Source organism: Heterodontus francisci, chromosome 24, assembly GCF_036365525.1.
Source record: "Heterodontus francisci isolate sHetFra1 chromosome 24, sHetFra1.hap1, whole genome shotgun sequence".
NCBI lineage: Eukaryota > Metazoa > Chordata > Chondrichthyes > Heterodontiformes > Heterodontidae > Heterodontus > Heterodontus francisci.
The window spans coordinates 67,492,828-67,502,699 of NC_090394.1; the positions used below are offsets into that span (position 1 = coordinate 67,492,828).

Here is a 9,872-nt window from a genome sequence, read left to right on the forward strand (position 1 = left end):
AGGGCATCTCTTACTGCACCAATAGAAACTGTGCATTTCCTATGCCAATGAACCTTTTGGCTCCAGTGAGATTGCTTAAAAAATATTTTCTTAATGCGACGGGACTCTTGACAAAGTAAGTATGGACATTTACTAACAAAAAGACATCAAATTAGTTTCCGGATGTCAAGGATTATATAATCAGTCACTAAGCAGATCTGGTTTATTTTGAAATTTTTCTGAAAATGTACTAGTATTGCTAACTTAACGGGAAGGGATGAATCTGTAGTCCTGGTACAGAGCTTCATGTGCTTCTAATTAACTTGGATAGGGCAGTTTTCTGCTGTAAAATTGTAACACACTAGAACTGGAGCGTTCAAACTTGTTTTCTATAAAACTCTTAGATATGGAAGAGAGGAGATTTTCCTCCTAGCTGTCTAATTTGGATTCATATCAAGGAGATAGCCCAGTGTCCCACATTAATGCTAAAGAAAATTAATAATTGAAGAAGCATTTCTTCTTAACTCCTCAGGTTCAAAGACCTATTAAAGAAAACACACTGGATTGTGACACTATCCTAAAGAAGCTGGAAAAAGATATCACAAACCAAGCCGTTATTTATGTGTCTGGAATTCGACAGAACCTGACAAAGGAAGACCTCAGTGAGAAATTTAGCAAATTTGGGCATGTTGAAGCTGTCATCTGCCTTGGTGATAAAGTTGATGCAAAGCCTAAGGATTGTTTTATAAGTGAGTAAATTAATGGTACAAATTGATGAAAGTAAATCTAAAATTCTATTCAATAATATTTTCAGTAATACCATTTCTTGTAGAGAAAACATGTTTTAGTGAGGTGCCTTTTACAGGGGAAGTGCATGTTAGAAATTTTCTATAAAACGTCCACAGACTTGACTTCCTGATTTCTGTTTCTTGTTTTTTTCAAATTCTTTCATGGGATGTGGACTTCGCTGACTAGGCCAGCATTTATTGCCCTTGAGAAGGTGGTGGTGAGCTGCCTTCTTGGACCACTGCAGTCCATGTGGAGTAGGTGCACCCACAGTGCTGTTAGGAAGGGAAATACTGATCTGTGTGGTTTATTCTCTAGAATATGGAAATTTGGAGAGTGCTCTGGAGGCCCAGGCAGCTATGAATGGACAAGAAAGGAGGAAACAAAGAATAAATGTGCTAAGAGCTCTCACTCCCTACCACCTTCAGACCTGGGCTGCCCAAGGGTCATACAGTGCAGTGAGCTCCAGGACCTCTGACCCTCTACCATTAAATAGTCGGTCCTTTGAGAGGAGAAAAGAGAAACTTTCTCAATGTGTGAGTTTTATGTGTTATTACTTTCTAATTTTTATGTAATGATTATAAAGGTGCTTTAAGATGTTTGAGGGGAAGGTGTAGAAGGAAGTAAAATCCATAAAAATGGAGAGAGAAAAATAAAACCCATTATAAAATCCATTAAAGCTTATAATTTCCACTGATTCATACCACCGGAAAATGCTGTAAATAATAACCAGCTGTGAAACTAGCCATTGAGACAATTGCAGCAAATTGTACCCTGTACTGGTAAGCCAAGTGCACAAAATGAATTTCATATCCTCCTCATATGCTACACTTGACATTAGCAGTAGACCAGAACAGCAATATTATACTTAAGGACCGCCAACCTGCTGGTAATACTGCGCTTTGAATCAGTGGTCGAGTGCAGTGATGCTAGAGTGAATTGTAGGATGACAAGATGACATTGGAATGAATGGGGAAGAGAGGAGACAAGTTGGCTGTGGTAATAATCTACTTTGCATCGAATAGGAGCAAGAACTGAAAAATGTGATGAGGACAATAGATCGGCGAGTGGGGCGACTCTTCAAGGCATTAACCAAGAACACACTGTGCATGGTCCTACTGCCAGGGACAAACAGGTAAAACATATGACAGAAAGTTTGGTTTTAAAATTCATAAGTGACCATGTATGACGCTACCTATCTGCAATGTCACAACTACAATTTTATGCACATAGTCAGCGCATGCTGTTTCCTGAAACTAGGCTTTAGTCTTGCAGTCCGTAAAGGATGCATATCATTCAAAGATTATCTACCTTGTAGGTTTTATCTTCAAGTTGTATAAACAGAATTTCTCATTGCATCACTCTGATCAATAGGGATTCGGTAATTATCAACCTTGTAAATCCTATTATAGATTATTTCATTACTCCTGATAAGTTAAACCTGTGTGTATCATGTGTGATATGTTATATGGATATTAGCAATCTATTCACATCCCCCAACATTGCTTAACTTTTAAACAAAGGCTTTCTGTCCATTCTTACTGCTCTGAAAATGTTCATTCCCTCCTAGCGTATGCTTGAATGGGTGTCAGTGCTTCACCAAACTGGCTTTATTCATGTGTGTGTTTTGGCAGTGAATGCTGTCTGGCTGCTTAAATGTAGAAGGCATCACAGACAGGTTGCCTTGATCCTCGCATGATATTCCACATATGCACTTCCAGCAGAATATTGATCGGTAGGAGGAACCCTGGCTGATTTTTTCCTTTCCCTAACCCAGCTGAAACCAACTACCCCAGCTCGGATCAAACCTGGGACTTCCTGGTCTGTAGCTGGTGGGAAAGAGAGCCAGAGTGAATTGGGGAGAAGTGAGGGAGAGTTTGTCAGGGTGAACTGAGGAAAGAGGAAAAGAAGAGTAGCTTCTGCACATGGGAAAAGAGGAAGGATTGCCAAACAGTTTTAGAAAATTTATATTCTATAAGACTATTTTGAAATGTAATAATCAAATTTGGCAACAGATAGTACAGGTGCATATCTACAATAGATCTCACTTTCCCACAAGACAGGAGGGAAAATCTCAACAAATTTTAACCCACAATCTTGCACTGTTTTTGAGTGGTACTGATTATGCACATAAAGCTGCACCTCAGCATTCCCTGGTTTAGAATGCATTGGCAAACTGATTTACCCATTTTGCAATGTATCACTCGGTGTAAATCTACATCTTGCTGTACCTTATATTGTGGTGCAATGGGGTACCAATGTACTTTATCGTGTGTCACAAGGCAATAAACAACCCTTGGTCAGAATAGAATAGATTCTGAGATTGTATTGGTGAAAGGGGTTTTTTTTAGACAAAGTTAGTAAAATTATAGAATATTACAAACTTCTTGAAAAAAAAATCCTGTACAGATTTTGTATAACTTCATTGAATGTTTGTTTTCTCTCTGATGTAGTGCTCACTGCTCAGTGCCTGGGCTGTGTCTCCTTGAAATAAAGCAGGATCCTTAAATCCAACTGTTCGTTGTGGACCGGAGGTGCTTCGCTTCTGATGCTACAGAACTGGCTGTTAATGAACTGATTAAAAAGTCAATATAGTTCCTGAACCACATTCCTTTATGAGTACTGCTGAACTCGGGCAGCAACAGTGACTGAGCCAAGAAAGCTGCTTAGATTTTTTTATTAAACTTTTATATAATGTTTCAAGTGTGAAAATAATATAAGATCCAGGTTATGTTAATGACATTGAACTCTCCTTGTTAGAAAGCAGAAATTCCAAAGGGCCAGAGCCCAGGCCTTGCCAATTTTAGGTCAAATTGAGCAGAAAATATTCTTCAAGGCTGCCAATTTTGACTATTTGAGCTAGTCTCATTGCAAGGCTCTTCCGTCACTGTGAAGCGATTGTTTCATGCTTGTTGGAACATGTTTGCAACAGTTGTACAGCCAAAATCTCACTTGCTTTTCTCAGTCAATATTTTACATTGGTATTTTCTTTGAGGAGCTGGGAAACAGGAGTAGTCCATTTAGCCACTCGAGCCTGTTCTGCCATTCAGTGAGATTATGGCTGATCGGCAACCTAATAATAACCCATAATTCCTAATTCCACCTTTGTCCCATATCCCTCAACACCTTTGGTCATCAGAACTCTTATCAATCTCAGATTTAAAATTAACAATTGATCAAGCATCAATTGGCTGTTTGCGGAAGAGAGTTTCAAACTTATACCACCCTTTGTGTGTAGCAGTGTTTCCTAGTTTCACTCCTGAAAGGTCTGGCTCTAATTTTTAAACAATTCTCCCTAGTCCTAGACTCCCCAACCAGTGGAAATAGTTTCGATCTATCTGCCCTATCTATTGTTCTTAATATCTTGTAAACCTCAATCAAATCACCCCTTAACCTTTTAAATTCCAGGGAATGCAACCCTAGTTTGTTTAAACTCTCCTAATTTAATCCTTGGAGTTCAGGTATCATTCGAGTAAAACTACGAGGTGCTCCCCTCAAGGTCTGTATATCCTTCCTACGGTGTGGTGCCCAGAACTGGTCATGGTACTCCAGATGTGGTCCAAACAGGGCTTTGTATAGCTGAACCTTGACTTCTACACACTTCTGTACCTGTTCATGACATTTTAATGATCTGTGTACTTGGACCCCAGGTCTCTTTGGACCCCCACTATTTTCAGTTTTTCACCAGTTAGAAAGTGCCCTGTTCTATCCTTTTTAGTTCCAAAGTGGGATAACCTAACATTTGTCTACATTGAAATCCATTGGTCACAGTTTTGCCCTTCACTTAATCTATCAATATCTCTGTTAATTTACTCTTTTGTCTACACTGTTTACAGTATGACATCAGAAAACTCAGTTATGTGGCTTTCTATCCATCACCTAAGCTGTTAATAAATGGCGAATAGTTGAGGGCCCTACACGGATTCTTGTGGGACACAACGCACATCCTGTCAATTACACTACCTGCCTAATTTTCCTACTCTCTCTCCTGCTGCTCAGCCAATTTCCTAACCAGGTCAATAATTTGCCTTCAATTCCATGAGCTTCAGCTCTCGCTAACAGTCTCTTACAAGGGACTTCATCAAATGCCTTTTGGAAGCCCATAAAAATAACACCCATAGACATTCCCCTGTCCAGTACTTTAGTCACTGCTTCAATGATTTTAATCAAGTTCATCCGGCATGACCAACCCTTCACAAATCCAAGCTAACTCTCTCTGATCAGCTGAAAATTTGTAAGGTGTTAGCCACCCTATCCTTAATTATAGACTATAGGAAGTTCGCTACAACAGATGTTGGAATAACTGGTGTTTTGTATTTTCTGCATTATTCAGCTATTGTATGGCCGTAGTAAACTTAAGTCTGCAAATGCTATTTATTATCACGAACACCCTTCTGAGAAGCTGAAGGGCCTGTCGGGCTTTAATCCATTCTCACTGAAATTAATTTTTAGAACTTGGAAGCTCAGTATTTCTTAATCTGCCCATGCGCCCAATAATGCATCAAACTGCTAACATTGTCACTGAAATTAGTATTAATTTTGGCTAATAGCAAATATCAAAAAGCAAAAACGGAACAGGCTTAAAATCCTGGTCTAACAAATGTTCAGAATGCTGGTTAGTCACTTAATTGACCACCATCATTCGCGACTGGATGTCGCAAGACTGCAGAGCTTTGATCTGATCTATTGGTGGTGGGATAGCTTAGGTCTGTCTATTATATGCTGTTTCTGCGGTTTGCATGCATGCAGCCCTATGTTGTAGCTTCACCAGGTTGGCACCTCATTTTCAGTATGCCTGGTGCTGTTCATTGAACCATAGTTCTGCTATCATGGTGACGGAATAGTGAGGAATATGCCAGGTCATGAGATTGATGGCCCACAGCGCCTCATGGATGCCCACTTTTGAGATGCTAGCTCTGTTCTGAATCTATATCACTTAGCACACTGGTGGTACCACATTATATGTGACATATTGGAGAGTATCCTCAGTGCGAACATGGGACTTGGTCTTCACAAGGACTTTGTAGTGATCACTTCTACCATTACTGTGATTGACAGTTGCATCTGCAATAAATAGATTGGTGAGGATCAGGTGAAATAGGTTATTCCCTCGTTTTGGTTCTGTTACCCCTGCCGCAAGCCAAATCTAGCATTATATCTTTCAGCACTCAGCCAGCTTGATTAGTGACCACTCTTGATGATGGACGTTGCAGCCATTCACAGTACATTCTGTGCCCTTGTTATCTTCAGTGCTTCCTCCAAGTGGTCTTCAACATGGAGGGACACTGATTCATCAGCTGAGAGACTGCTAGGTGATAATCAGTAGGAATTTTCCTTGCCTATGTTTCCATGAAACTTCATGAGGCCTGGAATCAATGTTATGGACTGCCAGGCTCCTCCCATCCGATTGTACACTACAGTGCTACCTGGATCTGTCCTGCAATGGGACAGGACCTACCCAGGGATGGTGATGGAGGAGTCTGAGACACTGGCTGATGGTCATTACTCTTAGAATCATACCTATGTCGGACTGTTGACTAGTCTGAGACATCTCTCCCACTGTTGACAGTGGTCCCTAGATGTTAGTGAGGAGGACTATACAGAGTCGACTGTGCTTTGCCTTCATCATGTCTTAATTCAATACCATGGTCCTTTCCCACAACAAAATGGCTGAATTGTGTGGTGCTTGCACCATGCAAAACAAGTAATGGCCAGCCTCTGCCTGGAATTAGAGAAGTACTAAGTAATCAGGGGCCCCCTCAGCACAAATTGCCCCTGCCTCTGCACAGCAATCAACCCACTGCCCATGAAGGGCTAAAACACCAACTGATAACCACTTGAATGCTGTTCCTTCCTCTTGCAAATTCCCTGTCCTAAATAATCTCTAGAAACTAAGGCTAAACAGTCTCAATCTTTTGACCCATACTACTTCCAGCACAAGCAGTTGTACTGAGAAATTTAGATTTATTAATGCATTCCTCACACGAGAACCATGCAATCAAAACATACCTTCACAACGAATAACAAAAAGCAATTCATAAAGTCAGAAGTAGTACAATTTGGGAGCTTGTTTTATTTTTACAGAGCTTTGAACTTATGCTACCTCCTCAAGAACAAAAAAAAACAAACGTAACACTTTTCTAACTCTATCGATACTTAAACCCAAACTGAAATCAGTGCAGTAGCTTGTTAGGTGAGCCTCAATGGGCTACATCTAGGCAGCCTGTCGTACAGTATTATAGGAGGAGCGAGTCAATGAGAGAAAGGGACCTTTATGATATACCTCTGCCTGAACATGCAGCAAACAAAGTGGTTGGGGCGGGGGAGGTGGCAAGCAAGAAATTGTATTTACATATTGCCTTCCCGAAATTTAGGATTTCCCAAAATGCATTACAGGCAATGAAATACTTTTGTAGGGTCATCACATATAAGAGAGATGGGAATAGAAGGTCATGATGTTAGATTTAAATGAGGAAATATGGGAAGAGGCTCGAGTGGAACATAAATGCCGGCATGGACTGACTGGGCTGAATGGCCTGTTTCTGTGTTGTATATCCAATGTGATATAGGAAACACTGCAACCAATTTGAACACAGCACACTTTGACAAACAGCAATGAGATAAATGACCATTTGTTTTAGTTGTTGGTTGAGTGATAAATAGTGGCCAGGACACCATTGCTCTTCTTTAAATTGTGGGATCCATGGGATCTTTTATATCCATTTGAGAAGGCAGACGGCCACAATTTAACATCTCATCTCAAAGATAGCACCTTTGACAGTGCAGCACTACTTCAGTACAATTCTTTCATCTATTCCCAAATCAATATTTACACAAGCACAGCTCTCACACAGTAATGTTCAAATGTATGAAATTAGCCTCCATCCAACCAAAGTGGCAAACTGAGAACTTGCCAGGTTAATTATGCAGATGCATAAGGAAGGAATTCTGGTGAAAGTAATACCAATGGTTTTTCAATTAACAAGTGTTAACATACCAAAGGGCATCTGATGTCAAAATAACAAAATGTGAGGACCTGGTTTTCTTCTTAATCCAATTTCTAGTCACACTTCTGCAATATAGATTCTGTCTCAACCCAGCTGCACTTGTAGTAACCAATTCAAAGTAACCAGTCAGCCGTCTGATGTATAAAATGTATGTTTTCTTGTGAAATGAATTGTGGCCACACTCCTATTTATCACTGAATTCAGCATTCAGCTGGACTGCTGTCATGTACCCTGCGATTGTCTTAATCCCATCAAATACTGCATCTGTATTTGGCCACTTAATAAATGTTGTTCTCCTTTGCACTGTGCTATGTACCTTCTCTGAGACGCTTGAGGGCCTTCTCCCTTGACTAGATGATTGACTGTGAACTCTTTGCCATAGTTTGGTGAAGCGACAATTCCAGAGTTGGAAATGGTTATGAGTTTGAGGTGGCTATTGTGTTGCAGAGATGAGCTGTCACCCGAGACACAAATACCCTAGATATAGCTGTAGAGTCCTACCTGATAAGACGTTAAACCAAGGCTCTGTCTGCTCTCCCTGGTGGACATAAAAGATCCCATAACTCTTTCGGAGTTAAAGGTGTCTTCTTTGGGTGTTACTTGAAACTGTGACCCTGTCTGATAGTTTTGATGGAGTTAAAAATCCTACGCTTCTACTTCAAGAAAAACAGTGTTCTACCTGTTTTTCAGTCTACATTCCTTCGTCATCCAACACTGCCTAAAACAGATTAACTGGTCACATCGTATAGCCTTTTCTGGGATCTTGCTGTGCACAAAATACCTGTTCTGTTTGCCTGCAGATGTGGCTTAGTTAGTTGCACTCTTAGAGGTAAGTCCCACTCAAGAGACTTGAGCACAAAAATCTAGGCCCACACTCCAGTGCAGTAGTGCTGCACTGTTGAAGGTGCTGTCATAGAATCATAGAATAGTTACAGCGCACAAGGAGGCTATTTGGCACATCATGTCCTTGCTGGCTCTCTGCAAGTGTAACTCAGCTAGTCCCACTCCCCTGCCCTTTCTTGCTAGCCCTGCAATTTTTTTTCCTCTTCAGGTGCTTCTCCAATACCCTTTTGAAAGCCACGATTGAATCTGCCTCCACCACACTCTCAGGCATTTGAGATCTTAACCACTCGCAGCAAAAAAAGTCTTACCTTATGTTGGCATTGATTATTTTGCCAACCGCCTTAAATCGGTGTCTTCTGGTTCTTGATCCTTCCCACAACAAGAACAGTTTCTTCCTATCTACTCTGTCCAGACCCCTCATGATTTTGAACGCCTCTATCAAATCTCTCAACCTTCTCTACAGAGAACAACCCCAGCTTCTCCAATTTATCCACATAACTGAAGTCCCTCATCCTCAGTATCATTCTGGTAAATCTTTTCTGGACCTTCTCTAAAGCCTTCACATCCTTCCTAAAGTGCGGTGCCCAGAATTGGATACAATATTCCAATTGAGGTTGAACAAGGTTCATCGTGACTTCCTTGTTTTTGTATTCTATGCCTCTTTTATGAAGCCCAGTATCCCATATGCCTTTTAAACCACCTTCTCAACCTGCCTGGTCACCTTCAACGATTTGTGCACATACACCCCCAGGTCTCACTGTTCCTGCACCGCTTTAAAATTGTGCCCTTTATTTTGTATTGCCTCTCTTCCTCCTTCCTACCAAAATATAACACTTCACACTTTTCTACGTTAAATTTCATCTGCCACGTGTCCGCCCATTCCAGCAGCCTACCTGCTCTTGAAGTCTATCACTATCTTTCTCACAGTTTGCTATACTTCCAAGTTTTGTGTCATCTGCAAATTTTGAAATTGTGCCCTGTACACCCAAGTCTAGGTGTTGGATGAGGGCATTAGGGATGTGAGACACAGGACATGTGAGATTGCTACTGTGCCAAAAGCAGAGCTGAAGCCTCAGTTGAACATTGCATTGAACAACAAACAACCAAGTCCTGACTCTATATTATCGTGTATCAAGATTATTCATTGCAATTTCCTGGCGCATGCCCATTGTAAATCACTGAATAAGTTTAGTCTGCCGATTACAACGAGCTCTGGTCTCTGAAGAGAAGTCATTCGATCTATTTTTTTGTAGCGCA

At 40.8% G+C, this 9,872-nt stretch overlaps 1 protein-coding gene across 6 annotated transcripts in view; it reads left to right on the forward strand.

Moving 5' to 3' along the window:
- Window positions 1-8,075, forward strand: part of LOC137383484 (RNA exonuclease 5-like) — a 42,111-nt gene extending 34,036 nt beyond the window's left edge. For all 6 annotated transcript variants that reach the window (XM_068056468.1, XM_068056467.1, XM_068056471.1 and 3 more), the window contains 4 exons: window positions 512-728; window positions 1,084-1,301; window positions 1,791-1,900; window positions 3,219-8,075. In XM_068056468.1, the coding sequence (XP_067912569.1) occupies window positions 512-728; window positions 1,084-1,301; window positions 1,791-1,900; window positions 3,219-3,273 (600 nt within the window). In that variant the 3' untranslated portion in view covers window positions 3,274-8,075. The remainder of the gene's footprint in view (window positions 1-511; window positions 729-1,083; window positions 1,302-1,790; window positions 1,901-3,218) is intronic.
- Window positions 8,076-9,872: the final 1,797 nt, after the last annotated feature.